Source organism: Malaclemys terrapin, chromosome 2 (assembly GCF_027887155.1).
Source record: "Malaclemys terrapin pileata isolate rMalTer1 chromosome 2, rMalTer1.hap1, whole genome shotgun sequence".
Taxonomy (NCBI): Eukaryota; Metazoa; Chordata; order Testudines; family Emydidae; genus Malaclemys; species Malaclemys terrapin.
This window is the reverse complement of record NC_071506.1, coordinates 1,527,920-1,542,261: the sequence shown is the minus strand read 5'-3', so window position 1 is coordinate 1,542,261 and position 14,342 is coordinate 1,527,920. Positions and strand designations below refer to the sequence as shown.

The 14,342-nt window shown below is 63.2% G+C and overlaps 1 protein-coding gene across 1 annotated transcript in view; it reads left to right on the top strand.

The window, feature by feature from the left end:
* Positions 1–11,379, top strand: part of OPLAH (5-oxoprolinase, ATP-hydrolysing) — a 28,604-nt gene extending 17,225 nt beyond the window's left edge. Inside the window, exons 16-26 of the mRNA XM_054017514.1 lie at positions 2,630–2,790; positions 2,913–3,014; positions 3,836–4,010; positions 4,431–4,615; positions 4,790–4,936; positions 5,264–5,398; positions 7,091–7,240; positions 7,968–8,125; positions 8,519–8,679; positions 9,715–9,812; positions 10,104–11,379. Of these exons, the coding sequence (XP_053873489.1) occupies positions 2,630–2,790; positions 2,913–3,014; positions 3,836–4,010; positions 4,431–4,615; positions 4,790–4,936; positions 5,264–5,398; positions 7,091–7,240; positions 7,968–8,125; positions 8,519–8,679; positions 9,715–9,812; positions 10,104–10,256 (1,625 nt within the window). The 3' untranslated portion in view covers positions 10,257–11,379. The remainder of the gene's footprint in view (positions 1–2,629; positions 2,791–2,912; positions 3,015–3,835; positions 4,011–4,430; positions 4,616–4,789; positions 4,937–5,263; positions 5,399–7,090; positions 7,241–7,967; positions 8,126–8,518; positions 8,680–9,714; positions 9,813–10,103) is intronic.
* Positions 11,380–14,342: the final 2,963 nt, after the last annotated feature.

The window sequence follows — 14,342 nt, the reverse complement described above, 5'->3', positions numbered from 1 at the left end:
GCCACACTTCAGCTCTATTCAGTATCTTTTCTCATTATACTAAAAACCCCATCTGGCTGTGGGCAGAAGCAACACCAATGACCTTGTTCCTTGTTCACACCTGTTAGTAAGTCAAATGGGCAAACAAAACCCAGAATTCTATCTCAGGCAAGTTTCAGAGTAGCAGCCGTGTTAGTCTGTATCCACAAAAAGAACAGGAGTACTTGTGGCACCTTAGAGACCAACAAATTTATTAGAGCATAAGCTTTCGTGGACTACAGCCCACTTCTTCGGATGCATATAGAATGGAACATATATTGAGGAGATATATATACACACATACAGAGAGCATGAACAGGTGGGAGTTGTCTTACCAACTCTGAGAGGCCAATTAAGTAAGAGAAAAAAAACTTTTGAAGTGATAATCAAGCTAGCCCAGTACAGACAGTGTGATAAGAAGTGTGAGAATACTTACAAGGGGAGATAGAGTCAATGTTTGTAATGGCTCAGCCATTCCCAGTCCTTATTCAATCCGGAGTTGACTGTGTCTAGTTTGCATATCAATTCCAGCTCAGCAGTCTCTCGTTGGAGTCTGTTTTTGAAGTTTTTCTGTTGTAAGATAGCCACCCGCAGGTCTGACATTGAATGGCCAGACAGGTTAAAGTGTTTTGAGTATACTCAAAAACCAGTGGGGGAACACCGCCGGCCGAGCCCCCGGCCCGGCCCGGCACCGCCGGCCCGGCCCCCGAGCCCCTGGCCTGGCCCGGCACCGCCGGCCTGGCCCCCGAGCCCCCGGCCCGGCCCCGCTCCGCCGGCCCGGCACCGCATGTCCGATTTTCCCGGACATGTCCAGCTTTTTGGGATTTCCCCCCGGATGGGGATTTGGAGCCCAAAAAGCCGGACATGTCCGGGAAAATCCGGACGTATGGTAACCCTATTCAAACCCAGGCCTCAGCCTGCCCCGAGAGCACGTGTGAAGTGAGGAGTCACTCCTGTGCCAGGCGCCAGCCAGCCCCCCAACCAGGGGCTGGGCTGTGACTCCCAGGGCAGGTATATAAGCCCCACGGGAGGAGCAGCAGCTCAGTGTGACGCCAGGGCTTGGAACTCTCTCCTGCCTGACCGTGACAACAGAGCCCCCAGGCTGAGCCTGCTCCAGCCCTGCTCTTGGGCCCAGGCCCACCCTGTTCCTAGTTCCGCTCCAGCCCTGCTCCTGGGCCCAGGCCCACCCTGTTCCTAGTCCCGCTCCAGCCCTGCTCCTGGGCCCAGGCCCACCCTGTTCCTAGTCCCGCTCCAGCCCTGCTCCTGGGCCCAGGCCCACCCTGTTCCTAGTCCCGCTCCAGCCCTGCTCCTGGGCCCAGGCCCACCCTGTTCCTAGTCCTGCTCCAGCCCTGCTCCTGGGCGCAGGCCCACCCTGTTCCTAGTCCCGCTCCAGCCCTGCTCCTGGGCGCAGGCCCACCCCGTTCCTAGTCCCGCTCCAGCCCTGCTCCTGGGCGCAGGCCCACCCCGTTCCTAGTCCCGCTCCAGCCCTGCTCCTGGGCGCAGGCCCACCCTGTTCCTAGTCCCGCTCCAGCCCTGCTCCTGGGCGCAGGCCCACCCCGTTCCTAGTCCCGCTCCAGCCCTGCTCCTGGGCGCAGGCCCACCCTGTTCCTAGTCCCGCTCCAGCCTTGCTCTCGGGCCAACCCCATCCGGACGCCTGAGTCTGGCTCCGACCACTAGGCCTCAGCAGCCCCTCACCATTTCAGACAAAGCAGTCCCCTTCCCCCCCCCCCTCCGACGGTCGCCATAGAGCCACACTTAGGCTTCATAAAGATACTACAGAAAATCCCCACTTCGAGTGCTCTCAGCTGGGCCCATCCCACAAGCCCGGGGGGCTGGGCAGGGCAGTGCTTGGATGGGAGACTTCCCAGGATGCCAGAAGCTGCTGGGAGCAGCATGGGGGCCCAGGAGGTCCCCTTGCAGTTAGTGCTGACCCCAGTGCAACACTAGGGGGCGCTGCACAGCTGGATGTGTTGCTAGGGTCTCTGGAACACGTACCCCAGAGTTGGGGTGTTAATCCCACTGTCCTGGCCCCATTCTAATCAGGTGGAGCTCCTTCTGTCTCTCCAAATTCCCCCTGCAGCTTCAGCTGGAGCACAGACTCTCCTTCACTTCCTGTCCCAAGCTGCTGAAGAGCCCTGCTGTGTGGCTGTTACCTAGCTGTTCCATGCTCCACCCCAGAGGCAGCTGCATTTCATACAGCCTCTTTCAAACAAACTGTCGCCCAAGGGTCGCCCTGGTTCAGTCAGGGGGTGTGGGGCTCGGAGAGGCATGTAGGACAGGGAGATGAGAGGCGTTTGTGGCTGAGATTTGGGAGGAGCTGCCGGGTCCATGATACAGAGGCCGCTGGGGTGGCGGTGAAGAAGGCTCGTGCACGGAGAGTGTGTGGCACTGATGCGAAGTGCAGACAGGCTGGGGCTGGGGAAGTGGGGGAGAGACGGACCCGTGATGCCAGCTGGAGGCAGGGATGGAGGGAGACTCTGCCCAGCCTCTGAGCTGCCTGGGTTGTGGGAAGGGTGGGTGCGTGGCCATGGGGGGTGCCCGTGGGGCTGGGATTCCTAGGGAACAGCTCCCTCCTTGGCGTCGGTAGCAGTCGCTTCATCTCGCCCTGCAGAGCAGATGGGCCGGAGCCTGCAGAGAATGGCCATCTCCACCAACATCAAGGAGCGGCTGGACTTCTCGTGTGCCCTCTTCGGGCCGGACGGGGGGCTGGTGTCCAACGCTCCCCACATCCCCGTGCACCTGGGTGCCATGCAGGAGGCCGTCCAGTTCCAGGTAGGCATAACCCCAGCACACACCTCCTTGGCATTCCCCTGTCCCCTTGCTCTGTGTTTCGTGGGCTGGGCCTGCGGCTCCCCCTGGGTGGCCCCTGAGCGCCGCTCTCGGTGCCGTTTCAGATCCGGAACCTTGGGGCTGACCTGAACGAGGGCGACGTGATCCTCAGCAACCACCCATGTGCAGGGGGCAGCCACCTCCCAGACCTGACTGTCATCACACCTGTGAGTACCACCAGCAGGGCCCGGGTGTCACGGAGTATTGGGGAACTCAGGGCCCTGCACCTCCGGCTTCCTGCGATTCACCATGACTCTCAGCCAGCCAGTAAAGCAGAAGGTTTATTTGGATGACAGGAACACAGTCCAAGACAGGTCTTGCAGGCACAGACAACAGGGCCCCCCTCAGTTAGGTCCAGCTTGGGGTCCCAGGGCATCCCAGCCATCTCTGCCTCCCAGCCATCTCTCCAGCCTGCTTCCAACACTCTGCCCTCAGCGACCCCTCCCACACCCTTTGTTCAGTTTCCCGGGCCAAGGTGTCACCTGGCCTCCAACCCCTTCCTGGGTTCTCAAGTTACACGCCCAGGCATTCGCCCTCGGGCAGACTCCCATCCCCCAATGCAGACCATCCCAGCCACACTCCCCTGTCAGCATTCACACACCACAGCAAGAACAGTCCCAGTTCGTCACACCGGGCAAGGGGCAACTGGTGCCGCTGGGCTGCAGCTCCCCATGTCAGATCCAGCCAGGAGCCGTTCTCTGTCTGGGGGCAGCCCTGGGGCCCACGAGTGACATGAGTTTATGGGTCTCAGCCCATTCCTGAGCAGGCAGCTGTCCCCACCCCAGAGGTGCCAGCCCCCAGGGCACTGTGGTCTCAACAGAGAGGCCAGGGGCCAAGCGGGGCTGGCAGGCTGGTGACTCAGGGCAGCGGGTGGCCCAAAGGCAGGGGCAGCAGATGGGGGTTGCCCCACACCTTGCTGTGCCCCGCTCTGAGCCCCAGCAGGGCATGTGGGTCCCTGGCCCCGATTCCAGCTGCTTTCCCCTCCCAGGTGTTCTGGCCAGGGGTGCCAAGGCCCGTGTTCTTCATCGCCAGCCGTGGGCACCACGCAGACATCGGCGGCATCACGCCTGGCTCCATGCCCTCGCACTCCAAGGCACTGCAGGAGGAAGGCGCCGTCTTCGTCTCCTTTAAGCTGGTGAAGGCCAGTGTCTTCCAGGAGGAGGGTGAGTCTGCTGGGGGCAGGATGGGGGCTCCATGCATGAGCTGGGGGGAGCAGCTAAGCAGCCTTGGGCTGGATTTGCATGTGGATGGGAGACCCCTGAAGGGTTCCCTGCGCTCTGGCCGCGGGGGAGCTGTCTTCCTGACCCTGGCATGAGCTCCCCTTCCGGTCCAGCAGGGAGGGTGGGCTTGGTCTCTGAGCCCTGCGGGGGGTGCAGGATTTATTCACTGGGTGTTTGCCTCCCCAAGGCCCAGGCTGGGGATTGGGTAGATCTCGTCCTCCGATAGCACCGTCCTGCCCAGTCGAGACCCTGGGAACCAGGGTGCCGCGTGGGGAGTGAATATCTCAGCATGCAGTGCAGCCCATGGTGCATGCTGGCACCTGTCTCCAGGGGCCCGCTCATACCTGCCCTTCCTCTCAGCAGCTGTGACCGAGGCCCTGATGGCTCCCAGCCGCATCCCAGGCAGCAGCGGCTCCCGCAAACTCCAGGACAACCTGTCGGACCTACGGGCGCAGGTGGCGGCCAATCAGAAGGGGATCCAGCTGGTGAGCGAGCTGATTGGCCTGTACGGGCTGGAGGTGGTGCAGGCCTACATGACACACATCCAGGTAAGGGGGGGCTGCAGGGGAGGGGCCTGGTCCGGGTTCCTGGGGCTGGTGTGCCCTGATCTGTGTGCAAAGCAGGGGGACCCTTGGGTTCCCCTGCCCCCACGTCCCATTCCCAGCCGCGCCCCGGCCCTGGCGTAGCCCCCGCCCCCCTCACTGCCCCGCTCTGCCCCACAGGCCAACGCGGAGGTGGTGGTGCGGGACATGCTGAAGGACTTCGCCGCTCGCTGCGGGGGAGCAACGCGCCCCATAGCAGTGCAGGCGCAGGACCACATGGACGACGGCTCCCCAATCCAGCTGAAGGTGGAGGTGGACCCACAGGAGGTGAGCCAGGCCTCTCTGCTGGGGGTCGGGGCTGATGTCAGGAGTTCTTGGGGGGAGGGGGATCTGCAGGGGGAGTAGCAGGAGGAGGAGAGAGTTGGAGGGAGCCAGCTGGCAGGAGGTGAAGGGGGGGCAGGCTGCTGGGGTGACCCCTAGTCTGGGGGGGAAGGGCTGGAATGAAAGGGGGCCAGGTGGCTCGTCTGACCCCTATCTACGGGGGAGGTGGGTGCTGGGCTGACCAGGCTGGGGTGAAGGGGGGGCCAGGCGGCTGGGCTGACGCCTATCGGGGAGAGGGGGGCAGAGCCCCGTTCTGAGCCCAGCTCTCCGCAGGGCAGCGCAGTGTTTGATTTCTCCGGCTCTGGCCCTGAGGTGTACGGGAACTGCAACGCGCCCCGTGCCATCACCCTCTCGGCACTGATCTACTGCCTGCGCTGCATGGTGGGCCAGGACATCCCGCTCAACCAGGTGGGGCCCCGCCCTGGGGCGCCGGGTGTGTGTGTGAGGAAGTGGGGGATTTTCTTGTTTTTGGTGGGGTTTCAATGGTTTGCATGCAGAGGGGGTGGGATTGGGATGTGCTGGGCTGAGAGAGGCCAGGCCTGAGGCCCTGAGAGTTTCCTGGGCTGTGTTCAACTCTCAATAAACCCTCCTGTTTTACGCTGGCTGGGAGTCACTCCGGTCTAGAGAACAGGGTTGCATCAACCCCTTCGGGGGTGGAGGCCCCGGGGGTCCAGAGCAAGTGGACTCCCTGAGGGGGCCCACGGCAGAGACAGACATGCTAAGGCTCAGAGAGGTGCGGCTCCAGGAGGTGGAGGGGCCTGACCCCGAGAGAGAGTGGACCCCCGAGAAGGGCTGTCGCACTGAAAGGGGCACCCCCCACGGACCGCACGGGGTCACGAGTGGGCACGATCTGTGAGTCTGTGACGGGGTTCAGCTCCCCCCAGCCTGCTCCCCCTTCAGTCCGTGCCAGCAACTGGACAGTTAGTGTTGCGGGGGGACCTGCCCACTACAGACTGAGCTGAGACCCAGCAAACTCCTAGCATGCAGCAGCCAGTCACTGTCCCCTGGCTGGTCTCAGGGGTGAGGCCCCAGCCCAGGGGGAAGAGGGGTCTGCAGGGCAGAATGGAGGGTGTTGGGGGGCATGTGCCTAGCCCCTTTACACAGGGCAGGGGGCAGCCAGGGCATCTCCCCCCAGACTGTGCCCCCATGCCAGGGATCCCACGGGTGTGACACGCAGCAGAGCGCAGCCGTCCCCAGGTCCCCGCATGCACGGCTCCTCCTTGAGCTGAGATGGGGTGCTATAGTCCGGGGTACAGCAGGGCTGGGAGCTGCGGTCTCTGGGTGGGGCCGGGGCTGGGGCAGGGCGTTGGGAGCTGAGATCTCTGGGTGGCTCCGGGGCTGGGGCTGGCACAGGGCGCTGGGGGCTGAGGTGTCTGGGTGGCACCGGGGCTGGGGCTGGCACAGGGCGCTAGGGGCTGAGGTCTCTGGGTGGGGCTAGGGCTGGGGCTGGCACAGGGCGCTGGGGTCTGAGGTCTCTGGGTGGCTCTGGGGCTGGCACAGGGTGCTAGGAGCTAAGGTCTCTGGGTGGGGCTGGAGCTGGCACAGGGTGCTGGGGGTTGAGATCTCTGGGTGGCTCCGGGGCTGGGGCTGGCACAGGGTGCTGGGAGCTGAGATCTCTGGGTGGCTCTGGGGCTGGCACAGGGCGCTGGGGGCTGAGGTCTCTGGGTGGCACCAGGACAGGGGCTGGCACAGGGCGCTGGGAGCTGAGGTCTCTGGGTGGCACTGGGGCTGGCACAGGGCGCTGGGAGCTGAGGTCTCTAGGTGGGGCTGGGGCTGGCACATGGTGCTGGGGGCTGAGGTCTCTGGGTGGCACCAGTGCTGGCACAGGGCGCTGGGAGCTGAGGTCTTTGGGTGGCACCGGGGCTGGCGCTGGGGGCTGAGGTCTTTGGGTGGCACCTGGCTGGCACAGGGCGCTGGTAGCTGAGGTCTCTGGGTGGCACCAGGTCTGGGGCTGGCATAGGGCGCGCTGGGAGCTGTAGGCCTGCTCTATGCCCCCTGTGGCTGTGCACTGGCCTGGAGCCGTGGGTTCAGCCCTGGCTCGGCGGAGGGCAGGGGGGCGGGGATGCTCGGGACTGCCTAATGCCCTCTCCCCCACGGCAGGGCTGCCTGGCCCCGGTGCAGGTTCTCATTCCCAAGGGCTCCATCCTGGACCCGTCCACAGAGGCTGCCGTGGTGGGAGGCAACGTGCTGACCTCGCAGAGGGTGGTGGACGTGATCTTCAGGGCCTTTGGGGCCTGCGCTGCCTCCCAGGTGAGAGCGGGGGTGCAGTGGGGGCGGCTGTGGAGCTGGGCCCTGGGGTTCTCCTTGGCTGGGGCTAGGACAGGGGCACATGGGGCCTGGCGATTGCTCCAGCCTGCGGGCGAAGGGCATGGGCGGCTTGGAGGCTGCACCCAGCCCAGGGGAGTTCCCTGCTGAACGGGCCCGGCGGCTGGAGGCTTCCCACAGGCTGGGGCTGGGCATCCCTTGGGGTGGGGCTGTGCCTCCTCCAACTGCCCTGGCTGGGGCTGGGCCAGGGCCTGGCACGGGGCTGGGACTGCCTCCCCTCTGGACTGGGACCCCACGGCAGGGGACTGGCTGGCGCTGGGCGGGTTTGCTCTCCCGTCGGGTCCCCGGGGCCGGCTCTCCCGTCGGGTCCCCGGGGCCGGCTCTCCCGTCGGGGGCCCGGGGCCGGCTCTCCCGTCGGGGGCCCGGGGCCGGCTCTCCCGTCGGGGGCCCGGGGCCGGCTCTCCCGTCGGGTGCCCGGGGCCGGCTCTCCCGTCGGGGGCCTGGGACCGGCTCTCCCGTCGGGGGCCTGGGGCCGGCTCTCCCGTCGGGGGCCTGGGGCCGGCTCTCCCGTCGGGTCCCCGGGGCCGGCTCTCCCGTCAGGGGGCCTGGGGCCGGCTCTCCCGTCAGGGGGCCTGGGGCCGGCTCTCCCGTCGGGTGCCTGGGGCCGGCTCTCCCGTCAGCTCTCCCTCCATCTCTCATCCCCTTGCTCCAGGGCTGCATGAACAACATCACGTTTGGGAACGAGCACATGAGCTACTATGAGACTGTGGCGGGCGGCGCGGGGGCCGGGCCCCACTGGCATGGGCGCAGCGGGGTGCACACCCACATGACCAACACCCGCATCACTGACCCCGAAATCCTGGAGAAACGGTGGGTGTGGGTCTGGGGCCCCATGGGGAGCACCCCGTCTTCGTGGGGCTCTCGGCTAGGGCCACACCTCCTGGGGGGACACGGGGCAGGGAGTCTGGGAGAAAGGCCTGGGGAGGGGGCTGGATGGAGTGGGAGTGGCAACAGCCAGGACTCCCAAGACCTTTGGGGTAACCCCAGCTCGTTAGGGGCCCCCACCGAGCCGATGGGCTCTCGGGGTTTAATGTCCTCGGCCCCTGTAACCTCTGGCTGGGGGGCTGAGCTGGCTGGGGGTCCCAGGATCTCCCCGCTCTCTGCTCGGGCAGTGGCTGTGTGTGCAGCGGGACGGGGTGGAGGGTGCTGCCAGTGGGAGGGGGGTCGCCCATCTCCCCAGTGACGCTCCCTTCCCCCCCCCAGGTACCCAGTGATCCTGCGCTGCTTCGAGCTGTGCCGGGGCAGCGGGGGCAGCGGGCGGTTCCGGGGTGGGGACGGGGTGATCCGCGAGCTGCTCTTCCGCGAGGAGATGGTGCTGTCGGTGCTGAGCGAGCGCCGGGCCTTCCGCCCCTACGGCCTGCACGGTGAGCCCCTGCCATGGTCCGGCCCTGTGTCCCAGCCCCCCACCTGGCCCCCATCCCCTCCGCACCCCTTCACTCCCTGTCATCTCACTTCATCTCACTGCCCAGCTCCTCGTGGTATCCCCATCTGATCCTCCCTCTGACCCCCCCGTCTAACCCTCTCCCCTCCCTCTGACCCCCCATCTAACTAGGGTTGCTGGGCATCTGGTTTTCGACCTAGGAGCCGGAGGGACATCTGGGCGCCACGCAGACTTCCTCCGGCCCTGGGGAATGCCAGGGGTTGCCTGACATCACCATCGCCTGGAGCCTGCACCCCTTGCCCCAGCCCTGAGCTCCCTCCCACACACCAAACCCCTCGGCCCCAGACCAGAGCCCTCTTCTGCACCCCAAAGCCCTTATCCCCGACCCCACCCTGGAGCCCTCACCCCTCCCACACCCCAATCCCCTGCACCAGCTCAGAGCCCCATCCCACCCTTCAGACCCCTCAGGCCCAGCGTGGAGCCCCCTCCTACACCCCAAACCCCTCATCCCCGGCCCCACCCGGAGCCTGCATCCCCTCCCACACCCCAATCCCCTGCCCCAGTCCGGTGAAAATGAGTGAGGCCTTGGCTACACTCGCGGATTTACAGCACTGCCGCTCTCCGAGGGGAATAGCTCGCAGTGCTGCGAGCGAGCGAGCGTGCAGCGCTGCAGGTGCTGATTACACTGGGGCTTTACAGCGCTGCACTCGCTGTGCTCGGGGGGGGGGGGGGTGTGTTTTCACACCCCTGAGCGCAGCGAGTGCAGCGCTGTGACTTGCCAGTGTAGCCAAGGCCTGAGTGAGTGAGGGTGGGGAGAACAAGCGACAGAGGGAGGGGGCATTGAGTGAGTGGGGAGGGGGCCTTGGAGAAGGGGTGGAGCAGGGGGCGGGGCAAGGTGTTCCATTATCTGCAATGAGAAAGTTGGCAACCTTAGATCTTACCCCCACCCCCTCGTGGTATCCCCATCTGCCCCCCCATTTGACCCTCCCTCTGACCCCCCCCTTTCTCTCCTGGGCAGGGGGGGACTCTGGCTCCCCCGGGCTGAACTTGCTGATCCTCAGAGACGGACGAATCATCAACCTGGGGGGCAAGACGTCAGTGCGAGTGCTCCCCGGGGTAAGAGTCCAGCACCCCCTGGCTGGGGGAGGGGGGCGGCTGGTTGACACGGCTCTCCCGGTGGGGGGTGGGGCTGGCACGGCTGTCCTGAGGGAGGGGGGCGGCTGGTTGACACGGCTCTCCTGGTGGAGGGTGGGGCTGGCACGGCTGTGCTGCGGTCCGGCTGTACCAGCCACACCTTTCCTTGGGTTGACCTGGTCTGATTCCCCTCTCTGGCGGCTCCTGTCTGGGCAGAGTCCGGGGACAGCCCCCTTCTCCTCTCACCATCTCCCCTCCTTCCCCTCCCCACAGGACGTCTTCCGCTTGCAGACCCCTGGCGGGGGTGGCTTTGGGTCAGCTGCTGACACTGGGGACTCCATGGAGCGGCACCAGCCGTTTGACGCCAGGGGCTTCCCGGAGCGTGGCAGCCTGTACGACTATCGCCTGGCGCAGGAGATGGCGTGAGGGCCCGGGCCGGGGTGTGGGATAAGCCGCCCAACAGCTCTGCCCCGATGCAGTGCGGGCTCTGGCCCCCTCCCCCATCCTGTCCTCCTAATGCAGGGAGCATGCTCTAATGGGCCAGGACTCCTAGGTTCCAGTCAGCTGGGCCCTGCCTCGCTGTATGACCTTCCCTGAGTCCCTGCCCCTCTCTGCCCCACTTGCAGGGGTTATTCCTGGGCATTTGCAGAGGGTTTGGCACTCATGGGGCTGGAGGTGCAGTTAGAGGCCCGAGCCAGGGCCTGTGGTGGCTGGGGCCATGGGAACTCCCCTCCACGTGTACTGGAGCTGAATCTCCCTGCTCTGTCAGCCCCACGGGGCCCCTGCTGCTCTCGGGGCGCATCCCCGCCCTGCCATGGAGGAGGGGCGTTAAGGGAGCTGCCTGGGGGGAGCGAGAGCAGCATTTGCCCTCCGCCTCCAGCAGCGAGGCGCCGATGCAGCAGTTTGGGTTCTCTCCAGGGAAGGGCGGCATTTGCCCCATCACAGGGTGTGGTAAGATGAGGCCATGAAACATAAACCCTCGGTATCAGAGGCCCGGTATGAGGCCTGAGCTAAAGTAAAGGTCAAGACTTTGCTAACACAAAGCAAAGTGAAGCTGTGAGCCAGAGGCAAGCCCTGCTCACAGAAGCTGGCAAGAAGGCTGCTAATTGGACATATACACATAGCTAAAGGGTATCAAGCACTAATAGGATAAACATGGACCAGGATGGCACCAGAACAGTCCGGTACGAACACATTCCACAGAGATAATGAGGAACAGGCTGAACCATCCTAAAAGACAGGGTCAAAAGGTTAATCTGATGGACAGACTTGTTCAAACCCACATGTACCAGGGGAGAGGCAGCACCCCAACACGCAGAGGGGTTGCACCTCGATACATCAGGAGTGATGTGTAATTTGTACCTGTGAATAAGAATTTACCCGAGGAGTTGTCTTTGTCTGGCCTGGGGGGCAGTGGAGAGTCCCGCCACTGACTGAGCCGGTCCATTGTCGGGGGGCCACATATTCGTAGTACGTCCTGTAGAGTCTGCGGAAAACTATTCCCGTGCTTCGTTTGACAATAAACCTGGCCGGGTGCCTTCGTACCTTATCGGAGTCTATGGTCATTGGGGGTTCTCTCAGGTCTGCTGTGCCAGTGATCTGCAGAGCCGGGGCAGCACACAGGGAGAACACACACGCACGGAGCCGACTGTTACAACATTGGAGAGAGCAGAGCACCACACCGGTGACGGTGCTGGAGTCTGCTGCCCGGATGATGGAGCGAGAGGCACCGGCACTGCTGTGGGGCGCGCTGCCACAGGCCAGCCCGGTCGTAGCCTCTCTGTGGCCCCAGAGCTGGAGACCCCTGGGCTTCTGCTCAGCCTGTCTCTGTGCTTTGCTCGGGAGCGATAGGCCTGGCAGGGGGCAGTTCCACCTGCACGGGCTCTGGCTCTTTCCGGCGCGGGGGAGTTGAGCCAGGCCTGAGCCTCAGGCAGGCACGTTCCCCGCTGGGCTGGGCTGCAGTAAGTCCAGCACTGAGGCTTTGGTGGGATCGGCCTCACTTGCGGGTGCTGGCTGAGCCCGGGCTGGACTCCTGCCAGGTCGAGCGGGTCTCCCTCTGCTGGCATGAGGGCGGCCCAGAGAGCAGGAGCGGCCCTGGCCTCTAGCTGCAGCCTAAACCCTGGAGTCTTTGCTGCCTGCCCCAGCAGGTTCCCAGGCCTGGCACCATGTCTGGGCCTCGCTTCTCTCCCGCTCCCCAGGAGCAGCTCCCATTGCCCCCGCTGGACTCAGCACTGCAAGGGTTAACCCCTCCAGTGCCGTGGGCAGGGCAGGGCAGCGGGCGTGATGGTTTCCGGTGAGGATATTACAGCTGACCTGGCAGGGGTGTGATCCCCGCCCGGCGTGGGTGTGTTAGGCTACCTGTGCACCAAGATCGACGAGCGCCGGATGGAACGCTGCCAAGAAACAGAACGGTTCTCACAGCTCCCACCAGCCCTGCTGGCTCTGCCCCCATGACAAGGCCCTTCTCCATCGCCGAACCCAGGCAAGGGGAGCCGCTCCGGCCCGGCCTCTCAGACGTGGAGAAGAATTGACACTGAGCATGGGACCTATGCCCGAACCATGGGGAACCAGGATGCTTTGCGTCAAGCTGCCCTGCCAAGGTGTGATCTGCACCTGGGTCAGAGAAAGCGAAGCCCTAGACCTGTTGGGGGGTGCAGGCTGGGCTGGCACCCTCCCCTTTTCTCCAGCAGCCCGCACCAGTATGCTAGCAATGGCCAATCAGAGTCTAGCACCTCTCCAAGCCCCTCTCCGGCTCGGGCACCTTGTGATGCCCAGCACCAACCTAGAGGTGCTGGTGGATTCGGGTGCCATGGATCCAGAGTCTGCCCAGGCACAATATGCCCCCAGAGCGCAGTCACCCACCAGCTGGCTCCCTTAGAGGGAACTACCCTCTGAGGCTACCGAGAAATTCTGTTTGGGCTCATGCATGAACTGCATTCACCAGTTGTCCCTGGCATTCCCTGGCTCATCGCCTACTACCTGCGCATCTGCTGGTGGTCAGGCACGATATGCTCTCCTTCTGTGTCTCGCCAGTTGTCACGGAGTCCCCGGGCGATGCTCTGGAACTGCTCCCCACAAAGCCACTCAGGACTCTGGGGAGCCTCTTCTCCCTCGGAGCAGACTGTCTTCAGGGCAAGAAGCTCACACGGCTTCACCTCCTGGGTCTCTCCTAGGAGCATTCAGCATATGCCCCTCCATGCGCTTCCCACAGCGAGTCCGCCCAGGCGGGGTCCTGGGGAAGCCAGAGGGTTCTGTACCCCCACTTCGCAGTCAGACGTGACTCTCAGCCAGCCAGTAACACAGAGGTTTATTAGATGACAGGAACAGAGCTTGTAGGTACAGCGAACGGGATCCCTCAGCCGGGTCCATTCTGGGGCCCAGCGAGCCATACACCCACGTCTGCACTCACTCCTAGTCCCCAGCCAGCTCCAAACTGAAACTCCCTCCAGCCCCTCCTTCTCTGCTTTGTTCCTTTCCCTGGCCAGGAGGTCACCTGATCCCTTTTTTCTCCTTTAGCTGTCCCCTTGCAGGGTTGCAGGGCCACAGCCATTTGTTGCCAGGATACAGAGTGTCGGCCATTTATGCACACTGGAGACTTAAGAAATGCATAGGGGAAACTGAGGCACCCACACAGTATTCAGAGGAAACATTAAGAACAGTCCCACTTCGTCACACCAGCAATCCTGTTTCCTGAGAGCCAAACCAGGCCCAGCAGCCCACTGCAGCTTACTCAGTCCTCCAAAGAGTTCAGAGATGCTACGAGAGGATCCAGACGTGACCCTGGCAACCTCCACGACCTCCTCCACAGCTCCAGGGATTCCTGTTAAATAGCAGCACTATGCCGGCATGGTCAAAGAAAGCCAACACCCCACTGCCTCATCACAGCTATGACGGCCCTATTGACCTCCTGTCAGGAGACGAGGCTCCTTCTAGGCACATTTCCTCCCTTTCACAACCTGAACTATGGGTACTTCTGGAAGGAGACGAATGGCAGACCACCTTCCATACCAGGCATGGCCATGGTCATAAGAACATAAGAAAGGCCGTACTGGGTCAGACCAAAGGTCCATCTAGCCCAGTATCCTGTCTGCTGACAGTGGCGAATGCCAAGTGCCCCAGAGGGAGTGAACCTAACAGGCAATGATCAAGTGATCTCTCTCCTGCCATCCATCTTCACCCTATGACAGACAGAGGCTAGGGACACCATTCCTTACCCATCCTGGCTAATAGCCATTAATGGACTTAACCACCATGAATTTATCCAGTTCTCTTTTAAACTCTGTTATAGTCCTAGCCTTCACAACCTCCTCAGGTAAGGAGTTCCACAGGTTGACTGTGCGCTGCGTGAAGAAGAACTTCCTTTTATTTGTTTTAAACCTGCTGCCTATTAATTTCGTTTGATGACCCCTAGTTCTTGTATTATGGGAATAAGTAAATAACTTTTCCTTTTCCACTTTCTCCACATCACTCATAATTTTATATACCTCTATCATATCCCCCCCCTTAGTCTCC